Genomic DNA, 24,706 nt, shown 5'->3' on the forward strand with positions numbered 1-24,706 from the left:
AAGAATCTCAAAGTAGGATAAATGAAAAGCACGTACAAGTAAAGACACCTACTGTTGTTAGAAGTATATTTTTAAAATAAGTCAGCTAAAGAATAAAAGAATATTTGTATATATATGACTGCATAATTATTTTACTTGCTAAGATTTACAAAACAAAAAATAAATAAATAAATAAATAGGTAAGTAAGTAAGTAAATATCAATGAAGATGTCCCTAAAAAAGTTACCAAAAAAAGAAATTCACTGTGGGGCAAGGGGTGGAGCACCGAGGTGGGGCCGTTTTTGTCATTTTTTGTATTTTTTTCAACTTGGTTTTGTTGTGTTTCTCAAAAGAAAAACAAAAGAAAAAGTGATAAGAGTAATTATCCATATTGTCCTGATCTCGCAGTCTTAATATTAACTAACGCATATCTAGCATTGCAAAAAATGTTGTATTAATAGTAAAAATAATATTATTTTCATGTTTTTTTTCAATAAAATCATTCAAGGTTCCTAATGAATGACTTATTTGTTTTGTTTTATTTTTGTAATGGAAATGAAACAAAGTTATTATTCATGTTGTTCACTGTCAAACTGTATATCGTTTGAAATCATAAATATATGTATATTAAAAAATACAAGTTCAATGTTTCCAATCAATAAGGATATCTTCATGTACTCATAGCATACAATTTCATAAAATATTGTACTCTTTTCCCCGTTTATAATATCATATTCCTTTTGTTTATTATATTGTTTTCTGTTCTGTGCACTTTTACGTTTTTCCCCCCTCTTTCTCGAAGAAATACAATATATATATTTTTTGACATTGTTTTACTGTTTTGCTCTGTTTTATTTTATTGTTTTTTTCTTGTTTTTAGAAATGTCAACAAACAATTTACTACAGACAATAATCGGGAAATTTTGTTTTTATTTGACAACCAACTCATAGGGGAAAAACTATAAACAAATTATCAAAAAAAAAACATGTTATTTTTAAGGATTATGCAGCCTATAATTGACTTTAATATAAGACTAGAATCTGTTTACCTGAAGTATTTATGACCATTTCTTGTTTTACTACGCGAGCTCTCAATCAATTAAAGGCAGTTTCTTAGTAATTCATTATAAATATTGTGCTTGATAGGTGGAAAACCTCGGGGTTCTAAAGGACACCAGAATTGCAGAGCCACTTACAGTTGTATCTTTAATTAAGTAATTATTATGAAACAGGGATCTATAGCCATTGCTACACTATTGTATTCTCCAGACTATTTACCTGGTGTGTTTACTTTAATCACACAACTAAATAAATTGTTATCAGGAAAGAACACGCTTGCAAAAATAGAAACAGTTCTCTTTGTGACGCCAGAAATATACAATGATGCTCTTACTGATTTATCAAGAAGTATTTTACAGCATTTGTTTACTCAAATTATTCAAATTAAACCATTGAGAAGTCAAAATTCTGCTGAAGAGAATAATAGATACAATTTACAATTGTTACAAAGACCGGAATTATCCTTTGCATTAATTAAGGCAAGATTATGGGAGCATACAGAATTTGCTCAGATCTTGTATTTGGATGCAGACACATTGCCTTTGAACGACACTTTATTTGATATATTTGAATTGACTAGTGACCAAACTAGGCATCAAGTTGGTGCTGCTCCAGATATTGGCTGGCCCGACCTGTTCAATAGTGGTGTGATGACGATCGTTCCAGATCAGGAGATAGCGGATAATTTACAAGACTTCATTTTGCAAGAAACATCAATCGACGGGGCTGATCAAGGTATTTTGAACCAATTCTTCAATCCTAACTGTGGCATGACACAAAATAATTTTTGGCTTAGACTGCCTTTCCTATATAATGTAACCACTCCGAATGATGGGTATCAATGTACTCCTGCTATGGAATACTTCAAGTACCAAATCAAATTGATTCATTTTATTGGAAAGGCAAAGCCTTGGAAAGCTTGGACTATGAAGGATTTTGTTTCAAATGAATTCTCTAATTTATGGCATGTAATCTACGATGAATTTGCTGAATCAAATGATATTACTTACAGATATACATCAATTGAACCAGAGAGTAGCCAATTTCATCAAGAAGAAAATAATAATGGAGAATGGCACCAACAACATGAAGAAAAATATGATAATGAAGAAGAATCATCTAATTATTCAGATGTTTCTCAAAATTATGATGAAGAAACATGCAATGATGAATATCAAAATTTGGAACTATATGTACGTCCTGAAGCTATCGAGAAAATGGAGGAAAAAAAATATGAACAAGAACAACATCTAAGTGAATTGGAAGAAAAGCCTCCAACCCCTGTACAATTACCATTGGATTTCAAAGAATGGCTTACCACTTTTATTGAAAAAGAAAATATTCAGGAACCACCATTAGAACAAGAAATTGGCATCGAAAAGTTAACATTGGATTCTGAACCATATCATGACGAAAAACCGATTAATAAAGAACTGCACAATAAAGAGTTGTCCTTGATTGAAGAGGATCATGAAAATATAGATTTCCAACAAGGGAATATTGTAGATATAAAAGACAATTTTGATTACATAAATAAGGAAGATACAAAACACCAAGATGAGGAGTCTTCTCTGCAAAAGGAGAGACTCCCTGAACATCAAGAAGAGATTATAAAGACAGTTCCAAACTATAAATTTGATTGGGAAAACACAAATTACCTACAAAAGGTCGAAAGAGTGTTTCCAGATGATGTTTTTGCTTACGAAACAAAGGAGGTAAATTCTTGTAAGCTCGATAGTGATCAGAAAATCACTTCTGATATAGACGGCACAGAAGGTAAGTCAACTGTAGAGCATTCTGTTGTGTTAAATAATGAAGCAGACCATGTCGAAGAGGACTTCGATGATTATGAGTATGAAGAGGAAGAGGAGGATTTAGAAGAATCTGCATTTGAAGCACAAAAAGCGAATAATGAAAAAGAAATAGCAAAGTCTGTACGCGAAAAATTGGAGGAACTTACAGCAAGTATCGATTTTGGATTGCAGGATTATATTGATATTGGTACTGTAAGTGACGATGAAAAAGAACAATCTAAAGAGTCCAAAAAAAGAGTTGTTTTTAGTCCAGGTGCCATCCATTAAAAAACTCACCAGATTGAGGTATGCTATTAAGTCCTTGAAGGAAAAATAATCATGTAACTAAGACTATGTATATATATATATATATTGCGTGAGAATGACGGTGATGCTGTTGCCGGACAGCACATTGCCACTTATTTTATATGATAAATAATGAATAGAAATAATTAGATATTAATTTACTAGTTTAGTTAAGGCTTTATTTATTGGTTTGGGAAACATATACCTTCTAATTTGGGTGATTATTTCCCAATATGGAGAGGGATCTTTAGATATTGCTAATTCGATCATATTGGAAATTGTGTAGGTCACTTAAGACGAAATTCCTTTCTTATTCTTTTGTTTTGTTTCTTGTCATTGAAAAATTTTTTCACTGTCGCGTTTTTAAATTTTTTTTTATAATTTGCAAGAAAATTTTGAGCAGTCCTTGCAACTCCAGAAATCACTCTTGTTGTTTTAACTCAACTTAACCATTTTAACCTATAGACTTTCCTGGTTTTGTGGTTACATCTGTTGTCAGAAGCCCTCTTTTCCTCCTTTTCCTTCTTGACAGCATCTTTAACGGTATTTCTCTTTCTTTATCTAAGATCTTCTTCTTGGTTTTGTATGTTATATTAATTTGTACCTGTCTTTTTTGTTACTACTTGTCCCACAAAAAATCCTTAGAGACTCTAGAGCTTAGAAGATTAGGAAGATGTCTGCCGAGGGTATTACTGAAATTGAAGAAAACCAAATTGACACCAACTACGATAAGGTTGTCTATGATTTCGATCATATGAACCTAGATCCAGCCTTATTGAGAGGTATCTACGGTTACGGTTTTGAAGAACCATCTGCCATTCAACAACGTGCCATCATGCCAATTATTGAAGGTCACGATGTCTTAGCTCAAGCTCAATCTGGTACTGGTAAGACTGGTACTTTCTCCATCGCTGCCTTACAAAGAATTGATGCTTCTGTCAAGTCTCCACAAGCTTTGATGTTGGCTCCAACCAGAGAATTAGCTTTACAAATTCAAAAGGTTGTTATGGCTTTATCATTCCATATGAACATCAAAGTTCACGCTTGTATTGGTGGTACTTCTTTTGCTGAAGATGCTGAAGGTTTAAAGGATGCTCAAATTGTTGTTGGTACCCCAGGTAGAGTTTTTGACAATATTCAAAGACGTAAATTCAGAACTGACAAGATTAAGATGTTCATCTTAGATGAAGCTGATGAAATGTTGTCTTCCGGTTTCAAGGAACAAATTTACCAAATTTTCACTTTATTACCACCAACTACTCAAGTTGTCTTATTATCTGCTACTATGCCAAGAGATGTCTTAGAAGTTACTACTAAATTCATGAGAGACCCAGTTAGAATCTTGGTTAAGAAAGATGAATTAACCTTGGAAGGTATTAAGCAATTCTACGTTAACGTTGAAGAAGAACAATATAAATACGAATGTTTGACTGACTTATACGAATCTATTGCTGTCACCCAAGCTGTTATCTTCTGTAACACCAGAAGAAAGGTCGAAGAATTAAGTGCTAGATTAACTGCTGACAACTTTACCGTTTCTGCTATCTACTCTGACTTACCACAACAAGAAAGAGACACCATTATGAAGGAATTCAGAAGTGGTTCTTCTAGAATCTTAATCTCTACTGATTTATTAGCTAGAGGTATCGATGTCCAACAAGTTTCCTTAGTTATCAACTACGATTTACCAACTAACAAAGAAAACTACATTCACAGAATTGGTAGAGGTGGTCGTTTCGGTAGAAAGGGTGTTGCTATCAACTTCGTTGTTAATGAAGATGTTGGTGTTATGAGGGAATTAGAAAGATTCTACTCTACTCAAATTGAAGAATTACCATCTGACATTGGTACTTTATTCGAATAAGCCACTTAAACATTAAATATCAGAAAGATAAATTTGTTTATTTATAAAGAGAGGAAGAGAGACTGTATTTTTATGTATATGATACTTTATTTTGTTTTCTTTCTTAATTGTTAACTGTTTTATAATTTTTTTAGGTAATATATATTATCGTATATTAGAATCCAAATAATAAAAACTTCAAATAAAGATAAATATTTTAAGACATTTTAATATTTTTATGGTTTTTTAATTTCTTTGAGAGATTATGAATTTGACGTCTGTTTGTACGATTCATGTTTGGATATTACTCTTCTATTAACTTGCTACCGAAATTCTATTAATATTTTAGTACTTTTAAAAGTGAAAGATGTAGTAAAAAAAATGGAGAAAGAGGGAAGGAAAAAAAAGTTCAGCGATGAGCTAGAAAAAAAAATAAATGAAAATATTGTTGAATGATTTAAACAAAAATTACGTAGAAGTAGATCACTGTGTGGCATAAACTTATCATTCTTGTATATGATCATATTATTGAAGGTTGTTTTTTTCTAGACTGTCGAGTGATTTTCAATAATATAAACAAATGTCTAGTTTAAAATTGAGTGTCAAGGATCTTTCAAGAAAAGCGTTACAAGCATTAATACAAGAATGTTCTAAAAATGAAAAATTACAAAATGACACAGAAATCCAAATGATTATAAATACAGGGAAAAAAATGGCAGTTACAAAAGATTATGTCCCACGTATTATCCCACTAACACAATGTAAATTAAACCATCCTAAGGATCTTAGAATTCTTTTGATTACAAAAGATCCTTCTAGTAGATACCGTGAAGCCATTGATAATGATGATTCAATTAAAGATTTAATTAAAGAAATTATTTCAGTAAAAAATTTAAAACGTAGATATAGAGGTAGCAAACTAAATATGTTATATAGAGAATTTGATTTGGTGGTAGCAGATTATAGAGTGCATCATCTTTTACCAAAGATTTTGGGGAGTACATTTTTTTCTACTACTAAGAAGATACCGTTTGTTATTAAAATGTCCAGGCATATCAAAGTTAGAGGGGAGAAGCTGGATGAAGAATGTGATATTAAATATATCAGAGCACAACTGAAAAGTATTGCCAAGAATGCGTATTATTTGCCTAATGAGGATAACTGTTTAACCATTCGAATTGGTGATATAAATAAGCACAGTATCGATGAAATATTGAACAATGTTATAGATATTGTTCAATTTTTAACTGATTCTACCAAGAAACCACAAGGGGGTATAATTAAAGGTAATATTGCAAGTATTTTTGTAAAAACTGCTAATAGTATTAGTTTACCTCTGTACAAAGGTGAAAATGGTAATAAGAGTTATAAGCCAAATTATGAGGAAGAATTAAAGAATTTTAAGCTCTGATTCACGTCTAGACAAAACAATCGGACATATACCATTGTTCAGTGAATTGAGGGTAAAAATGATATATTTATTTTGATCAATTTCTAAAAAAGGATCTTTATTGTCACGGGGATGCAGTAAAAGAAATTTTGAATGATTTTGTATCTTTGTTGATCATTTAATTTTGTAGCAAAATCTTTAAATATATTATTTATTTAAACATTATTTCTACATTTTTTTTTTAGAAAATTTGGCATTAATTGGTCATTTTTTACTGAATAATATACTTAATTTTACAATATATATTATGTTTTATTATTGCAAATCATGCTATTCAGTCTGGTATTATTGGAAAATGGCTAGTATTAAATGAGGATAAAGTGGAATTTCATATTTTTATAGTAAGAGAAAAGAATAAATTTCCTCCTTTGAGAAAAAGTGAATAATAATAAACTATTCAAGATCTGAATGAAACAGAGATTATGTGATTGTTCTTACTTTGTAAATATTAGAATGAGGATAGCAATTTTAACCGACAGATAATTAATCATCTGTAAGGATGATTAACTATGTAAAATTATGTAATTTTTTTTTGGAAATTAGAGTTGTTCCTATGAAAAAGCGAATTTTGCAGGAGGCGACTTTCTTATTATGGATATTTATTTGAGAAGAATGCTATTCTGATGATGTTGGCCAGAAATTGGGAAGTAAAAGGTACATTAAGATCTGTATGAAATCTTTAAAAAATAGGCTTAATAAAAAGTATCTCTACAGCTGGGTATTCATGAATACTGTACTTTTCTACAGAACAATTTTTTGAAGCTGCAATTTTTACGGTTAGTGGCAATGCATACCATATTTTAATATACTCAGAAGATTAGAATTTTACTATTAAGATTGGTTGTGAGTTGCTTAAGAGAAAAGTCAATGAAATGTCAAGCTCTGGAATATTGCATAATCAATGCAGATTGTATAGAAACATATATCATTTTATTTCAAATTATTTTTCCAAACAAAAAATTTTTATTAGGTTATGATTTTTATTTCTATGCAAAACCTGATATAAAATAGTCTTGTGCATTCTCATAAGATCAGTTTAAATTGGTGAGAAGGGAGAATAAGATATATGGATTTGTGATAAGTTCATATGAGTATGAAACTATGACATGTACCCTGTTAAAAATCAGTAGAGGAGCATGTCAATACTAATAATGGGGTCATTATTGATTTTTCACACAACTTTGATGATTATATGGTCAGCAATTATATGATAAGGAACAATAAATTAATCAATACTATTTTTTGATGATAAGATGAAATTACCCATTTCGATTGGAAATGATATTATCATCCTCTGATATATTTATTATGTCCAACTGTATAAAATATGATGATAGATTAGAGGTGTATATGTTTACCCCCAAACTTTTAGAATATTCCATTAGGTTCATCAAGCTGTTTACAGAAATGATAGTGATACAGGGACTAATAAAGAAATTCATGAAAGGATTGTTGTGATTAAAAAACAAAATGGGGAAGACAGAAAGAGATATTTTCTATATACACATAGTATACTTTATTGTTTGCTTTATTCGGTTTGAATCTGTAGTAGATATATATATGTATATATTGCAGATAGGTAGATAGAGTATTGAAATTCAATGTTTTTATTTTATTCTCATATTTTTTTTATTTTTTTTTGGTCTTGCCATGGTAAGGGAAAAAAAATTATAATTTGGTCAAGAAAGAAAGCATTATAAAATTTAGAAAGTTTAATATATAATGATGTGAGAGTTTACAAAATCATAGAAGAAAGTTATAAGGAATCAGGTAGAGTGTAGACATTCTGTTGAGGTGGTAGTTATAGTTGGAAAAAGAAGCTAAGAAGCTGAATCAATCTAGCAATTTATTATTTTGGCTATTCATTTTCATTTTGATACCTTTTTTTTTTCTTTCTTTATTTACTATTGAAATAATAATTAATATATATAACATACTGCAATGAGTGGGGTAAATAAATCAAGCAGTGATAATGTTCATAATACAACCAACAAGACTAATGATTCATTATTAACAAATCTGAATGCATTCAAAAATAAAGTTAACTCTGGTCCTTTAAGGCGTTCAGGTATTCTGAGCAATGGTGGGTCTCCTATAAAGAAACAGAAGATTAAAAGAGAGGTCTCATTTGATATTAAAAAAGAAGATAAGGAAGGTATCATCAAATCAAATGTAGATAATTTGGATAATGACGATGATGACATACAGATAATAAAGGAAGGCACGAAGACCCCAGATATAGAAGTAATATCTGACGCAGAGGATATATTTGATGACGATTCTCCATCCAAAGCGGTACGTCCAGGTTCTCTTGCTGCAGTTGCATTACAATCTTCACAGACTAGTATATCGAAAAGTCATGATTCTTCCAAGTTGTTATGGGCCACAGAATATATTCAAAAGAAGGGTAAGCCTGTTCCTATGAACGAGCTAATGGATTATTTGTCATTGGGTCCAAACGATAAAGTTATTGATCTTTTAAAGAAATTGGAAAAGATACAGTATGATAGTACGAAGAATTCATTTAAATACATATCCACATATGATGTTCATTCTGCAAGTGAATTATTGAAGTTATTAAAATCACAAGTGACATTTAAAGGGATATCATGTAAAGAATTAAAAGATGGTTGGCCACAATGTGATGAGACAATCAACCAGCTAGAAGACGAATCAAAGATTTTAGTGTTAAGAACCAAAAAGGATAGAACACCAAGATACGTTTGGTATAATTATGGAGGTGATTTGCATCGTATTGATGACGAATTTATTAAGATGTGGGAAAACGTCCAATTACCACAATTCTCAGAATTACCAAGAAAATTACAAGATTTAGGTTTGAAACCAGCTAGTGTCGATCCAGCAAGTGTGAAAAGACAAACAGCTAACGTTGAAGTCAAAAAGAAGAAGCAAAGAAGAGGGAAGATTACTAACACGCATATGGCTGGTATCTTAAAAGATTATTCTAACCGTGTATGAGAAGGAAGAAAGGTGTTATAAATATACATATATATGTAGATATACATATATGTATGTATGTAGGTATGTATATGTATACATGGAAGTGTTTTTATAAGATATCTTATTCTTTTTTTTTTTGATTTTTTGTTTTTTATTTCAAGTTATTTAATGTTTCTTGTCTTTCTTCTTCTTTTTATCTTTTTTACCCTTTTTGTCTTTCTTTGATTTCTTCTTGTCATCTTTCAATTTGACATCATCAACATCATCATGTTTACGTTTCTTTGGCTTTGTTTCTTCTTTTTGTTTTACAACTTTTGTTTTTTGTCCTTCTTCCTCTTCCTCTTCGTCATAGCCAGTAGCAAAATGTCTTACTTTTAAACCTTCAATTATAGGCACATTTTCCCTTGGCACTTTGATTTTGTCATATTGAATGTCAGGAATATTTGTTGTATAATTTATTGTAAAAATCTTATTAAAATTGAGAACTTTATTTTTCTTATTTAAAACCTTTAGAATATCTTTATTTTTGTCGTTGTTATCAGATGCTAAGATTGTCATATTTGAATCATTCTGTGCTTCTGAATTATTTAATTCAACCTTGAATATCTTGTCATGGACTTGAAATTGTGAATGCCCATCTAATGGCAAAGATTTGATCTTAGAAATATCTAAATTTTTAGGTACTTTAAATAACCATAGCTCATGGTCCTTATCGGCACTGTTATTTAATAAAGGAACGCTTTTTAGATGTTTCAATTTTTTATAGTCCTTTGGGACTTCATAATGTGGTACACGGAATTCGTTATGGGATGTTTCCTCTGAATCGGAATCAGAGACAAACTCATTCGATAGTATTTGTTTGGCCATACCTTTAATTATTCTGAGCGAGTAGTAAAAAAGAAGGGAAATGGGAGTGGGGAGAAAAAAGATGATGATAATGATGTTAAGTCTACTTAATTAGATTGAATCAATTAAACTGCTGAGTAGCTTATGACTATATAGTTTGGTGTATGAATGTACGAATGAATGGACGGGTGAACATATACAGAAACTTACTTACAGATAAGCGTTTACGCTATTGAAACTACTTTTGTTAACCTATACACATCTTCATTTCATCTCATTAAATTTCTTTTTTTTTTTTCTACTTACGGAAAATTTGTGCATAAAAGAAAAGTTAGAGGAAGATGTTGATGATCAGTAGCAAGCTAGCAGTATTTGGATATTGCTGGTCGCTCGACCCGTTGTCGTTGTTACCTGTTGATATGGTGGTAATTGATGTTGATCGATGGTTAATCGATGATAGTAATGTTGGGGGAACCAAAAGTTAAAGAAAACAGAAAAAAAAAAATTTTTTTTTCTTTTCCTGAAGGCTAGTCAGTCGGGCGAAAAGAACCTCGAGGTCAAAACCCTAAACAAATTATCCTGAAAAATTTCGAAGACAAAAGAAAAAAAAAGTTTTTTTTTTCTTTTTTCCTGTTTCCTCTTTCGGTTGTTTTTGCGTTTTGAGAAAGGATGCGGGTTTGGAAGAAAAAAATGAAGGAAGTAGAAACAGAAAAAAAATTTTATATATAAAGGACTAAAAACACAGAAAAGGATCCTAATGTCTGCCAGAAGTTCTTTTCTGCGCATCCCTTCTCCTGGACGATCACTGTCATACTCGGGAAGACGGCATAAAACAAAAAGAGAAACATCAAGGATGGATATCGCTTTTGAACAGTATATGAAGTTAGATACGCAATAAGTTGTTGTCTTTTGGAGAGTGACAGTCAGGGTACTAGTGTGTGATTCATGTTGGGTGTACTGTGTGGTTATTTCCAAGGAAAGAAAAATAGATACTGTCAACTCCTTAACAAAGCATTGTCGTATATGCTACACTTTATGTGCTATTATGATGTTAACTGGTGATTTTTGTTTTTTTGTTTTCTGTCTTTTATTTTTTTTGCAATGATGATAATGGTTTTTCTTCTTTCCCAGTCCGATTCGACCATGACGATATGGGATTCTACCTTGTTTTCCTCTTATGTAAGGAAGACTTTACTTGCCAGTGTATCTTTGTGTACACTATATTATCAGGATTCTGATGCTTTTTTTTTCTTTGTGTCTTTTTTTATTTTTCTCCATTTACTATTATTTCCTACAATATGCATGCATATATATATATATACACGATGATGAAAAATGGTTCCTTACATTCGCAGTTTCCACGGTAGCAGTACGCTTGCGAACCCATCGTTTAGTACTGCCGGTGACCGCTCATATCGAGACCTTCCTAGGATGTCTGAGTGTATATATGTATATATATATATTTGTGTGAGTGTGTACGTATATATGTTATTCTTGGTGTATCATGGTTTTGTCGTCTCATTATGTCTTAGTATTATCTTTGATTTAAATTTGTTAGGTGGTATCTTTATATACATTGTCTTTTGCCTGTTGTGTAAATGCAGTATTGGTGATTGTGATCATACTTATTTATGCAAAAAAAAAAAAAAAAAGAGATTTATCTGTAAATATGTATGTGCGTGTGTTTGTAGTTATAACTGTGAATTCTCCTTCTTTTTTTTCTCTCTCTTTCTCTGCCTATAATGTCTATAGTTGTCCAAAGGGTTTGGGTGTCCAGTTTTGAACTTTCGACCATCTCTTCACGATTTTATTAGGTTTAGAACTGTGCCCGATACTGGTTATAGTAATAGTTTGTTGATTTACTAATTTATTTCGATTTAAACGCTCTTTCAATAGTGCAAGATCATTTAAGATATCTAGCGTATCTGTAGGTGATTTAAAAGGATTTGTTTTTTCATTTTGTATCTCTCTGGTTGATCTGTTATTAGTATCGACAAGAGATTTATTTCGTTTTACTATTAATTCATGGTATTTATTTGTCTCTTCTTCTATCAAACTTTCAAAGTTTTTTGGATCTCTATTGTTGGTGGCTAATATATCATCCAATTTAATCTTGAATTTCTCTTGTCTTTCTTTATTCTCATTAAGCTTTTTCCTATACCTTTGGTTCTTTTTATTCCTCCAATCATCATTTTTTAATGATCCAAAATTTCGTATTTTTTCTTGAATTGATTGGATAAATCTATAGCTTAAGACTGTGACTGTTTCCTTGTCAAATAATAATAACCATTCCTCGTAAGTAGATATAATATCATTTGTCCTTAACAATTTTAAATTCTTCTTTATTGTATATTTAAATAAATCTTCAAATGTCTTAAAGTTCTTAAACAAAGTTGGAATTTTGACTTGTTCATCCATGATTAATTTTTGATACTTAGCTAATATCCATTTAAAATATTCTTCGGAGAATGTTATATCTAACTGTGATATCAACATAGTAATTAATAATGGATTATAACAGTTCAATACAATCTCAATAAATTTGGATTTATTCTTACTCTGCTGCCATTGAACTTGCCATAGACTAACATATTCGTTAATCTTTTCTGCTATTTCTATTCTTTTCTTTTCTAATTTCTTGTCATTTTTATTTGAATGTGTATTATCTTGAGGTTCAATTACAAAATTCTCACTACTAATAACTTTTTTAATACTCTCTATATCATCTCCAGTCGACATCCAGTTTTTCTTATTTTCTTTGAAAAGTATCAAATATTCATGGTTCCAATCTTTTATTAAATTAACTATTGCTTTGATTTTTATACTATCGATATTCTTATATTCTTCTTCGCTATATTCTTCATCCTCGTCGCTATCTTCCTCTGACTCTTCTAATAATTCACTATCGTCCCAATAATGCAACCATAACCAATTTAATGCATCTTTTACTGCTATTCTTAACATATCCAAACTGGGTAAATCCCTTTCATGGGTCCCCCAATGTCTTAATTCTACAAACCAACTACTCAAGCCGACGTTTTTAGCTATTGTATGCAATGGGATAGCAAACTGTGCCTTCTGATTTGGGTCTAATATACCATTAACAAATCTAATCAAACTCATAGTATAATTTAGTCGCACGTTCAATTTATCAACAACTTCAGCTTCGTCCATTAATACAGCATTGGTTAGTTGACAAGTCGAATCAACTACATGTGGTAAGTATTGTGATCCTTTACATTGGTAACTGTTAACTTTCAAAATTGCTCTTCTTTGATCCTCAGTGGATTTGCTATAAAACCAATTTTTTAATTGTTCCCATTCTTCGGTGTATTTCCAAGGCACAATTCTAGCATGTGTCATTATTTACTGTTGCTATTCTTTATTGATTCTTTTGTATAAGTCTTTCTTTTTTTGGTTGATAAACTTTTTATTATTCGATAAATCAAGGTTTACTCACTAGTTCCATATATACATTCATAAATATACATGTACATATGTATATGTATATGCTGAATTTGAAGAGCGGGTCATCAAAAAACTGTTTTGCTTTTTTTGTACGAAACTTTTCTTTAATAATTGATTCATTTATTTTTTTTTTTGTTTCGGTACCTTTTCTCGCTCTTTTCTTTTGAAGTTCTCGAGAAAGGAAAATAACCAAAATCTTATATGAATAAAAAAAAAATATATAGAAGGAGAAATTGGTGAGATTGATGGTAATGAACGGTCACCCAATGGAACCATTCATTTAAGTATTTGGTTGAATAAGAGTTGAAGCTTCCCTCAAGTAATTGTGTTGATAATTTTTTGGCCCTTTATTTTTATCATGACGGTTTTATTTAAAATTAAAAGGGTTCTGTATAGATATCTGCGCTAAAATATTGTAACAAAAAATAATGAGAAAAGTAGATAAGCCAGATAATGTGAAAAGGAGGAATAGATTGACTATAGTTTGTACTAATTGTAAAAGAAGGAAAATTAGATGTGATAAAAAGCATCCGTGTGATGCTTGCATTAAAGCAAATAGAGCTGATGAATGCAAATATATTAGTATAATTAAGGAGGACACAAAGCGTAAGAACACATTAAAACTGGGCAATGATTATAAGAAACATAAGGGTAATCAGACTGTAGCAGATAAAGACGGTAATTTAGCTCATATAGATAATTCTGAATTTATTAATATTATACCAAATGGGTTTTATGTGGACGTAAAAAGATCTGCTATTAATATGTTTGCTCAATTTGTTGATCTTTCTATAGAACATAGAGATGTGTATTTAAAATTGATGACTAGATTTAGAAGTATAGTAATAAAAAATATGTCTGAGAAATATGAGAATGAAGCTAAGAGTGAGAAACATAAATTTAATCCATATTTGCCTAAATCATTTAAACCGTTATCAGTATTTGATTTTCATGAACAGACAGGTAATAGAATGGTATCACAGAAAGGAATCATTAATTATGAACAACATAAAATCCTGTTTGATAAATTTGCCAAAATGAGAAAAAATGAGCAACTGAAGTTTTTATCAGATGAATCAATTAAAATAAAGGACTATTTAATTGATAAAGAACTTTTCTTGTCACAGATATTACAATTTTTTACTGAAAAAATACTACCGTTGATACCAATCTTTGATATGAATATTTTAACAAAGGAAATAATAGCATTCTTTGATTATATGTCAACAAATGACAACATATCAACAAAATCATCTGACCATATTGTTATGTCGATAATTTTTTTAATAATTTTATTGACAAAGTTATCAATATCTAATTCGAAGTATCCACATGTGGAATCGATATATGAATCAATTTTAAAGATTGATACTTCTAAGTATCTTGCAATAATTCATCATTATTTATTTCAAATGAAAATTCTGCGTAAATGTACCTTATTACAATTGCAATGTTTAATCCTTTTAAAATTCTACCAATGGTGTAGTCCCGATGACGGTGATGGTTCAGACGGACAGCACAATCAAATATTTTTAGGAATGATAATATCTAGTGCCAAGGAATTAGGAATAAATTGGCATTGTATAAATAATGAAAGGTATTGTTTTAGCATTGCTAATGGTGCAAGACCAAGTTTAATGGATATGGGTTCTAAAGACTATCTCGAACATTATCGAAGAATTTGGTCTGTCATTGTAAGTTGGGATAGAAAAATGTCATTGGCATTTGGTCAAGAATGTTTAATAGGTAAATCATATATAGGTTTTTTGAAAGAAAGCTTGTCAAATATTATTGAGAATAATAATAATAGTAATAGTAATAGTAATGACATCACTGACAAGAGTCAAGATATCAGCCATAATATTAACTTTCAACATAAAATATGGCATGCTAGAATGCTGTCCATTGATCATTATTTATTGAAGATTAATAATATGATTCATAATGCACCAACAAGAGTCAATGTTGCTCTACTTGAAGACTTGATTTCACAGATTAAGAATGAACTCAAACGATTAAGATTATATTCTATAACACTAACAGAAACAACAACAGGTTCTAACGGTAATAAATATGCAAAGGGATACAATACACAGGATTATTATGATACAATAAATGAGTCAGCTATAAAAGTACTGGACACTGAGTTTGATTGGTGTTTGAATTTACTCGAATTATCAATATACCATGGAAGAATGGTTTATTATGAGAGAACTACGGATTACGTTAAATATCACACATCAATTCAAGAATTATGGGATTATCTTATCTTGCTAGCAAAAAAGTGTCATTGTTATTTTTTTCCAGAAGTTGGTCAGGATAGAATCAATGGATTTATGAGGTTTTACTGTAATAGAATTGTTGAAATTGCTACCAACAAATTGTGTGTCCTTATACCAACATTTATACTTAGACTAAATAGATTCCCACAGATGACTAATGATGATAGAGATTTGATGTGTAAATTTCTTTACCAAATTTCCTCAGTTTATTTCAATGAGTATGCGTTTGAACATTTTAAATGTTTCAAGAAAATGTTCACAGCTAAGATAACTTATAAAATGTTAAATAGGCCACATGGTAAAGATATTTGGAAAAATATTTTACAGTTTTTAATTTATAAGATCAGTGAACAAGATGAGATACTGAATTCTGTTGAAGATATACCTAATATCACATGTAGTTCATTAAGGGAGCTAATCCCCTATTTCAATGAGTATTATCAAGAGGTTAAATCTAAAGGTTACGATTATACAAATGTTGATTATTTAGAAAGGATTTGGAATAATAAAGTAATACCAGTAAGTGCATGCGATAATTTATTCAAATTAAATTTGCATGAGGAAAAATTAGATTTTATTATAAAAGAGGACAGATATGAACATCAATTAAATATATTTGCGTCATTCTATGATAATTCTAGTACTGAATTAGTTGTACGTACTTATGGTGAAACATTGGTATCCCAGAAGCAAGATAGTAATGTTAATAAAACTGCCTATCCAGGAAATGTAGCAAGTAATAACTTTACAGAATTTCCAGTTATGCCTATAGTTTCTGTCGATATAGATCAATCTTTAGGAACGGAGGCTAGTGTAACTAGAACAGTAAGTAGTAATAACGGCACGTTTGATTTTGATTTGGATAGATTAACCCAGCCTATTGAAACAATCTCCAGTTTAGAATTCTTAAATGATTTATTCGAACCTACAGATTTTATTTCATTTTTTAAATAGAAGGATATGGAATGGAAAGCATTGTGTTTAAATGTCTATATATAACTATATCATTTTTAGAAAGAAAAGAAAAAAGAAAACTGTATATGGATATGTATGTATATACAGATACGGACTATACATATGTGTAATATATACATGTTTTCTATACTAAGAGTATAGAGATTGAGGTAAATGAAAATAAAAAGATAAAACTAGGAATAGGAGGGGGTAGGGCAGAAAATGAAGATGATTACACATTATAAGAATTCCTTGGCCTTTCTGGCATATGAGTGACAATCTCTTAACCATTGTCTGTATTGCTTTATGGAACCAATCTTTTCACCATAATAATCTGGAACAGGGTTACTGAAACTTTGTGAAGATGCATCTACTCTATTAGTTTTAATATGTTCTAAGAATTCTCTATTTTTCAGGTTGAATTGGTTCAAAGATTTAGATTTCCACAATTTGAATATTTGAGAACCAAATAAAGGACCAAATAAATAGCCTAGCGCACCAGATGCGACTAACCCAGCGGAAACAACGACTAAAGGATCAAAGCCCATGATCATTTGAGTTGGATCAATTTGCATGTTTGATAGATAAACCCAAGAAATGTTACAACCAAGGAAAGCAGTGAAGACCGATGAACCGACATTAATCTTTCTTTGTAATCTTCTTAATTTGAAAAAACCATCCCATGTCAAATTGCTTAGACTCGCTTCGTCGTTGGATTTCTTGTCATTATTGGATCGTATAACAGAAGTCGAAAAATTGCGAGACGCAAGAGAAGTATGATTTAAAATCGACCTAAAGAAAGGATTAAATAAAGTTGGCCTGGTAGAAACAAACAACATGTTAAGTTATTTTTTTTGATTACTTAGTTGAATGTATTATTTCCAATAAAGACGGTAACGATATGATATGTATAGTATTGCACTATTGCGTCTTTGTATGTATTATATTTGTACCAAGGGATTTGTTCAAACGTTTTTTGTTATAAGGAAAAATAATGATGATGATAATAGTTTGATACAAAAATTATTGAAAAGGGAAAAATGGAAAAGAAAAAATTTGGAAACCCCACATATGCATAACAAAAAAAACACTAACAAGGAAAAAAACACTTTTTTTATATAAAATAAATAAATGAATAAGTAAATAAATAAGTAGATAAGTAAATATAAATAGCATATATATATATATATTATATCATTTGTTTTTTGTTTCAGATATCTTGATCGTCTAGAGTTTTAAAGGTAAAAGTTGGAATATTTTTATTGTAGTCAATACCATTTTCTAACAATTTAACAAAGACAGTAGAGAAGTCTTTAAAGAAAGCGTCTTGATCTCTTGCGTATTCTTCAACGATGACCTTGTATTTTGGATCTTGAACTAAGGCCATATCAGTTGGTAGCATCATGTAACCCTTTGGAGAGTTGTACTGCTTGTTATTTGCGTCATTAGATTCTAATTTCCAGTCTTCATTCAATAGATTGACGAAAAATTCGTTTGAGAAAGTGTTAGAGGCCGCGCCCCATGGACCTTCGTACCCAGAATTCTTTAAATGGGTCTTACCCAAGGCATGAGCGCCCATTAAAGCAACGACTTCACGATCATTCATGTTCAATCTTTCGAAATAGTGTCTGACATAGTTAGCGTCTTGGGCAGCGTCAGGTAGTCTACCGTTGTCTGGGGTCATGTTTTCAGGCAAGTCTACTCTACCTGGTCTCCATGGGATGTATGGACCTTGTAGTTCCTGGATGGCGGTGACACCACCAAGTGTGAACAAATCACCATGGGAGATCCATGGGAACTGTTTATGGATAGGATCTAAGAAAGCCTTAGCGTTTTGCAATCCGTTGTTTGATGGGTCATTAGTTTCCTTAGCGAAACGGTAAGTACCACCGTAGGAACCACCGGTGTTATCGTTTTTATCCCATGTACCAGAAGAATGCCATGCGAGACGTACTAGAATTGGACCATAACCAATATAGTTGTCATACTCATCTTCTTCACGAAGTTTCAAAGCAATAGCGTTATAAACTTTTTGGTAATCTTCCTTGGTGTGTTTGCCATCATATTGAGCGACATGAACCACTGGAGCAGCACCAAAAAACCATTTGTAGAAACGATCATTGCTGTTACCATTCTGGTTGTTACTGTTGTTGTTACTGTTATTGTTGTCACCAAATTTATCCTTAGTTAAAACACTGGCACCAATACCAACAGCAGTAGCGGCAGTGGCCCAGATGAAGGCTTTAGAGTTTAGACGAGAACCTTGCTTAACAGCAGATTTGCGTAATAAAGGTAAAGAGTAGCGTAATGTTGACATTCTGTGTTTACTTACCTCTTTCTTTTTTTTATTATTTTTTTTTTTATCTTTTATTTCTATTTATTGACCAAGAGGAACCTGTTTGATAACGTTGTAGGATAAAAACCTCGAGAGTAAAAATGCAACAGCAGAAAACAAAAAGTTTCGAGATCTGAAGGAAATGTTTTGGAAAAAAAAAGAAAAAAAAGAAAATGAGAAGTATGATCTTTCCCCTAAATTACTGTTTTTCCATTTCCCTTTCTTTTGTATATTTATACCTTTATTTATATATTTATATTTATATTTATTTGTATATCTACATAAACATTCTTTGTATTTCTTCCCATTTCTGTCTGTGCGTCTAGGCCTGCATGGGGTGTGTGGATGTGGATAGGGGTATACGGTTTTGATAATACATGGCATGGGTGTATGTGGACAATGAGCAAAAAAAAAAAAAAAAAGAAACAAAAAAAGAGAGAGAGTGGGAAAGAGAAAAAAGAAACGTTTAGCTAAGGCGACAAAATATTTCGGAGAAAAGAAAGGTCAGACTTTTGTTTTGAGAACCAGAACCCTTTGAAGCTCTGAATTTTGACATTTTCCTCATTTCCTCAGATCCCCATGGGGAGAACAGGGAAGACAGGATGAAAAATGAAGAGCGAAGAGCGAAGAGCGAAAAAGAAACAAAGAAAAAAGTCCTAAGTCCTCCCCCGATATTCCAATTACTTAATAATATTTAACAAGAATCCTCGGCGCTCCGTAGTAAATACGGGAGGAGGGAGAAAGAGAGGGAGAGGGAGATAGAGAAGAGGAAAACTAAGTTCTAGAACGAATGCTCATGGGTGAGTAAGCAAATTTATATATATAAATATATAGAGAGAGTACTTAGAGAGAGAGTGTGTGTGTGTGTGTGTACGTATGTTTCGAGGAAACTTCATTGCCATTGGTGATGTTTCTTTTTGAGTTTTCTTATTTTTTATACAGAAAAGTCCATGTAAAAATAAGAACAACAAGATGTAGCATCCCTAAAGGGGTGTAATTGCTTTTCCCCTCTCTCCAAATTTTTTTAGTAGATAGATGAAATTTAACTTCTCCAAACTTTATTTATTAATTTCATTGGGTAAACATGACATATTACGTAATATCTGCGAACTCAAAGATCAGTCCTGTTATTAAACTGTAAATACGAAACGCTCGATTCGTTTTTGTTTTTGTTCTCGTTCTCGTTCTCGTTTTGTTCTTGATTTTGTTTTTCTATCACTCTTTCATCCCTCATTTATCTGTTATTTAGCAAAGTATACCCTGTATATATTAGATAGATAGATGGATGGATAGATATAGAGAAAGAGAGAGTGAGGAAGTTGGGAGTGAGGAACTGAACAAAGCCGTAAACGCATTTATGTATAGGTACATATTAAAAAAGGAAGGGAAGAAAAAAATACTTGTTTAGACAAAAGCAACCCGGTAAAAAAAAGTATAAACAATCGGTTGACGTTATTACAAAAGATATAATAGAAAGTGTAAAAGATTTTACATTCTTTACATCATACAAAGAAGTCTCAGTAGTGACACAGTAATGGACATGTAAATATTCATTTAGTTCGTTTTACTTTTTTTTTTGTTTTTTTGATGTTTTTTTTGTTTTTTCTTCTTCTCCTCCTTCTATAGTTATCAGAACCAATGTGGAATCCAAATAATACTGAAACATTTCATTAGCCTTATTTAATTCTTTTCTGCTCTCTGTTTTTCCTCTTTCTTGTCTTTTCTTTTAAAGGAAAAAAAAGTAAAAAAAAAATAAAAAAAAGGATTTTAACGTTAAAAGACAATATTTTATTGAAGAAACAAGTGTTTATTTAAAGTATATACTCGCTAAGATTCATATAAGTCATTCATGTTAAAAGACTTTAAAACTATCGCCTCATCTAATAACAGATTGACTAGTTTAAATAAAGAATCCAAGGTTTGCATTTGAATTTATTTTTTTCTTTTTGTTTTTTTCTTTTCTCTTCTCTTTCCCTTTTTTTTACCTATTTTCCTTTCCTTTTTGACTTCATTTGGTTTTGTTTTAACTTATCTAGAATAATGTATACAGATAACTTCGATCATGCTAAATCTAATATTAAGCAAAATTCAATCTTAATGAAAAGACAGCTAAATAAATATCAGTTGATGGAATCCTTGAGGTTCGCATCTTTGATGTTACAAGAATTGAGGAACCCCAACTGGTCTCCAAAACAATATTATGAACTATACATTCTCGTCTTCGACTCATTGTCTATCTTATCCGATTATCTGATCGATAACCATCCGAAAAAACACCATTTGGCTGACTTATACGAACTGGTCCAATACTCAGGTAATGTCCTACCTAGATTATATCTTATGGTCACAGTCGGTACCTGCTATTTGAATTTTGAAGATACTCTAACAAAGCAGGAAATCCTAAAAGATTTGATAGAGATGGCAAGAGGTGTACAGAATCCAATTAGGGGTTTGTTTCTTAGATACTTTATATCCCAGAGAACAAAACAATATCTTCTGGAAAAGGTTAATGATACTTTAGAAGTTACAAAATTTAATTGTCAGTTTATATTGAACAATTTTATTGAAATGAATAAGTTATGGGTGCGATTACAGTATCAGGGACCTTTGAGAGATAGAGACCAGAGAACTAAAGAACGAAAAGAATTACAAATTTTGGTCGGATCTCAACTGGTTAGGTTGTCACAGATTATTGAAGATGATAATGATAAATCGTTTGAAACTTATTCAAAGTGTATCTTACCTGTCTTACTAGAACAAGTTAACCAGTGCAAGGACACGATTGGACAAGAATACTTGTTTGACATCATATGTCGAGTATTCCCTGATCATTATCACTTCAAGACCTTGAAACAATTGTTAAATACCACAATATATTTGAATTCTGATGTTGATATTAATAGGTTAATAATTCTATTGATCAATAGATTGAAAGATTATGTCAATAGAGAAATTGTAAATATGGATCCATCAAACGACGACATTTTTCAAATCTTTTGGCAATATATCAATGATATTCAATCGAAAAATAATGATTTCTCCTTAAATCAGTTGGTTCTATTGATACAGAATATCATCCATTTATCGTTAACTTGGTATAAAGACAATCTTGTTCATATTGAAAATTTATTTCAATTTTTATTCGGTGTTTTCGAAAAACAAACTTTGTCAAATGATGCTATTGAATTCATTGATCCTTTAATTTTCCAATTATTAACGTTCACTAAAGATTTAGAAAATAATGATAATGATGATGTAAATAATATGATTATACCGATTGTTTCTAATTCTTCATTTTATTACGAAATTATCATTAATTGTCCATCTTACACTAAATTGCTATTATATTTAAATACAAATAAAAAACTTCAAATTAGCATTATTTCAACTATTATTGACCAGTTCTTAAAAGATGACTTATCATCAACACAATCAGTAAAAACATCTAATACCCAAGATAATAGTGGTTCTTGGGTTATACATACAAGGAATGAAATAGAAATTTTGTTAACTTTTTTACAACCTTTAATTGAGTATTATCATCGCGATGATGATGATAGTGAGAATAGCAGTAGCAATAGGCAAGAATTGATATCTAAGTTATGCCATACCATTTTCAATAATATTATCAAAAATAAAAAAGTGACTTCCTTTAAGACAATTGAAGACCAATTAGAAGCGGTTATTATTATAAAAAACTATCTGAATTCTAGTAGTAGTGGTGATAATAGTTATCATGGTACTACAAATCAAAAAAATAATTCAAATATTTTAATTACATATCCCTCAATTATAGCTATATTCTGGAAATTAATTAGAATGTCCAATTTTTATAAAAGTAAAATTATAGAAAAGAGGGATTATTATGACAATCTAATCAAACAAATTTTTAAATACATATCTCGCTGTAATAATGATCTCTACGACATTGTTACCTTCAATGAAGATGTCAATGATAAAATAAATAATATTGAGACAAACATGAGAGTTGTTGATTATATTTTTAAATTGAATGTTACTAATGCCAATTTGGCCGATCAGTTAGGTTACACTGAGCTTGCGTATGATTTTTTTTCACAAGCATTCACTATCTTTGAAGAATCAATAAGTGATTCAAAGACTCAATTCCAAGCATTAAATTACATGACACAAAGTTTACAAAGGACTAGATCATTATATGATGAAAATAAGGAAGAAATTCAAGGTGATAATTATTACAATTCCTTAATTGTACGTTGTACATTGCATGGTTCTAAGTTATTGAAAAAACAGGATCAGTGTAGGTCAGTGTACCTATGCTCTCATTTATGGTGGGCCACTGAAATAAATTCTATAGGTGAAGAAGAGGCAATAGATGAGAGTAAATCAAGTCAATTATTCTATCATAATGGCAAGAGATTATTGGAATGTCTTCAAAGATCGTTGAGGACAGCAGATTCTATTATGGATAACGTTCAATGTTGTGAATTGATGGTAGAGATTTTGAACAGATGCCTTTATTATTTTGCAAGAGGAGAAGAATTTGAAACTATGATCACTAGTAGCTATGTAAACGGTTTGATTGAGCTAATTAAGTCTAATTTGAAATCGCTAAATTTGGAAGAAACTACTAATAATTTAAGCTTAGATGAATCCAATAATAAATATAACGACGACAGAAGCGGTATAATTGAAAATTTTGAGCATGTAGCTGGGCTAGATGGACAATACTGGAAATCACCATCAAATAATGTATCACCAGCCGTTATATGTCAAGCACAATTAGTAAAGGGGAAATTATCAATCCATGATATGATTAGGATCCCAACTGAGCATTTCAAGAGAACATGTAATTATATAGTTAAACAAAGGTCAGTTGACTCAAGGTTTAACACTATAATTGTATGATGAAGAGTGTAACAGGAGAACAGAGTAATTATATGTTTGAATCAATTGATATAGAATATAGATATAAATATATATAACGTTACAAAAATACAAGTATGGAATCAAAATTGTTTTTGGAAGTGAAATACACAGTATATTATGATGGCAATGGTATACTTTGTATATGAATCCAGGATCTATAATCTGTGATTCGTCTTTATGATTATAGAATCCCCTCTTTTCTACTTTGATCTAAATTTAAAAGGAGAAGCCAAAATGAAAAAAAAATTTTTTTCTTTCCTCTTCTTCTGCCTAAAAAGGAATATCTTTAATTTGATTCATTCATTCTTAATAAAAATATCTTCTAAAAGGGGAAAGGAAAAGATGGAGAAAAGGCAAAAGACCTAATTGTAAGTAGAAGGAAAGACGATGCATAATTTACTTGCAATAGTATCTGAATTATATGATATAAGTGAACTAGTAAAAATAAGAAAGTTGAGACATTAAAATACAGGATTTCTATATACATTAAAACTCCATCTAAATCTGTTCCATTATTTAGGG

The 24,706-nt window shown here is 30.7% G+C and overlaps 10 protein-coding genes across 10 annotated transcripts; 6 read left to right on the forward strand and 4 right to left on the reverse strand.

Annotated features, from left to right (window-relative positions):
- Positions 1 to 1,202: 1,202 nt before the first annotated feature.
- On the forward strand, positions 1,203 to 3,119 carry GLG1 (glycogenin glucosyltransferase GLG1; the record flags this gene model as incomplete). The annotated part of the gene is made up of 1 exon (XM_064860929.1): positions 1,203 to 3,119. The coding sequence occupies one exon, from the start codon at positions 1,203 to 1,205 to the stop codon at positions 3,117 to 3,119; it is 1,917 nt and encodes a 638-aa protein (XP_064717946.1).
- Positions 3,120 to 3,810: 691 nt separating this feature from the next.
- Positions 3,811 to 5,001, forward strand: TIF1 (translation initiation factor eIF4A; the record flags this gene model as incomplete). The annotated part of the gene is made up of 1 exon (XM_064860930.1): positions 3,811 to 5,001. One exon carries the CDS (start codon positions 3,811 to 3,813, stop codon positions 4,999 to 5,001), a length of 1,191 nt encoding a protein of 396 aa, XP_064717947.1.
- Positions 5,002 to 5,560: 559 nt separating this feature from the next.
- On the forward strand, positions 5,561 to 6,391 carry UTP30 (Utp30p; the record flags this gene model as incomplete). Its single annotated transcript, XM_064860931.1, has 1 exon — positions 5,561 to 6,391. One exon carries the CDS (start codon positions 5,561 to 5,563, stop codon positions 6,389 to 6,391), a length of 831 nt encoding a protein of 276 aa, XP_064717948.1.
- A 1,980-nt stretch (positions 6,392 to 8,371) lies between these two features.
- Positions 8,372 to 9,409, forward strand: TFA2 (transcription factor TFIIE subunit TFA2; the record flags this gene model as incomplete). Its single annotated transcript, XM_064860932.1, has 1 exon — positions 8,372 to 9,409. One exon carries the CDS (start codon positions 8,372 to 8,374, stop codon positions 9,407 to 9,409), a length of 1,038 nt encoding a protein of 345 aa, XP_064717949.1.
- Positions 9,410 to 9,556: 147 nt separating this feature from the next.
- RPA34 (DNA-directed RNA polymerase I subunit RPA34) lies at positions 9,557 to 10,258 on the reverse strand (the record flags this gene model as incomplete). Its single annotated transcript, XM_064860933.1, has 1 exon — positions 9,557 to 10,258. The coding sequence occupies one exon, from the start codon at positions 10,256 to 10,258 to the stop codon at positions 9,557 to 9,559; it is 702 nt and encodes a 233-aa protein (XP_064717950.1).
- A 1,725-nt stretch (positions 10,259 to 11,983) lies between these two features.
- On the reverse strand, positions 11,984 to 13,600 carry LAS1 (rRNA-processing protein LAS1; the record flags this gene model as incomplete). Its single annotated transcript, XM_064860934.1, has 1 exon — positions 11,984 to 13,600. The coding sequence occupies one exon, from the start codon at positions 13,598 to 13,600 to the stop codon at positions 11,984 to 11,986; it is 1,617 nt and encodes a 538-aa protein (XP_064717951.1).
- A 533-nt stretch (positions 13,601 to 14,133) lies between these two features.
- OAF3 (Oaf3p) lies at positions 14,134 to 16,941 on the forward strand (the record flags this gene model as incomplete). Its single annotated transcript, XM_064860935.1, has 1 exon — positions 14,134 to 16,941. One exon carries the CDS (start codon positions 14,134 to 14,136, stop codon positions 16,939 to 16,941), a length of 2,808 nt encoding a protein of 935 aa, XP_064717952.1.
- A 239-nt stretch (positions 16,942 to 17,180) lies between these two features.
- PAM17 (Pam17p) lies at positions 17,181 to 17,780 on the reverse strand (the record flags this gene model as incomplete). Its single annotated transcript, XM_064860936.1, has 1 exon — positions 17,181 to 17,780. The coding sequence occupies one exon, from the start codon at positions 17,778 to 17,780 to the stop codon at positions 17,181 to 17,183; it is 600 nt and encodes a 199-aa protein (XP_064717953.1).
- A 371-nt stretch (positions 17,781 to 18,151) lies between these two features.
- CCP1 (cytochrome-c peroxidase) lies at positions 18,152 to 19,258 on the reverse strand (the record flags this gene model as incomplete). The annotated part of the gene is made up of 1 exon (XM_064860937.1): positions 18,152 to 19,258. The coding sequence occupies one exon, from the start codon at positions 19,256 to 19,258 to the stop codon at positions 18,152 to 18,154; it is 1,107 nt and encodes a 368-aa protein (XP_064717954.1).
- Positions 19,259 to 21,316: 2,058 nt separating this feature from the next.
- On the forward strand, positions 21,317 to 24,163 carry VPS35 (retromer subunit VPS35; the record flags this gene model as incomplete). Its single annotated transcript, XM_064860938.1, has 1 exon — positions 21,317 to 24,163. One exon carries the CDS (start codon positions 21,317 to 21,319, stop codon positions 24,161 to 24,163), a length of 2,847 nt encoding a protein of 948 aa, XP_064717955.1.
- Positions 24,164 to 24,706: the final 543 nt, after the last annotated feature.

This window comes from Arxiozyma heterogenica (genome assembly GCF_036370985.1).
Source record: "Arxiozyma heterogenica strain weizmannii chromosome Unknown scaffold_5, whole genome shotgun sequence".
NCBI lineage: Eukaryota > Fungi > Ascomycota > Saccharomycetes > Saccharomycetales > Saccharomycetaceae > Arxiozyma > Arxiozyma heterogenica.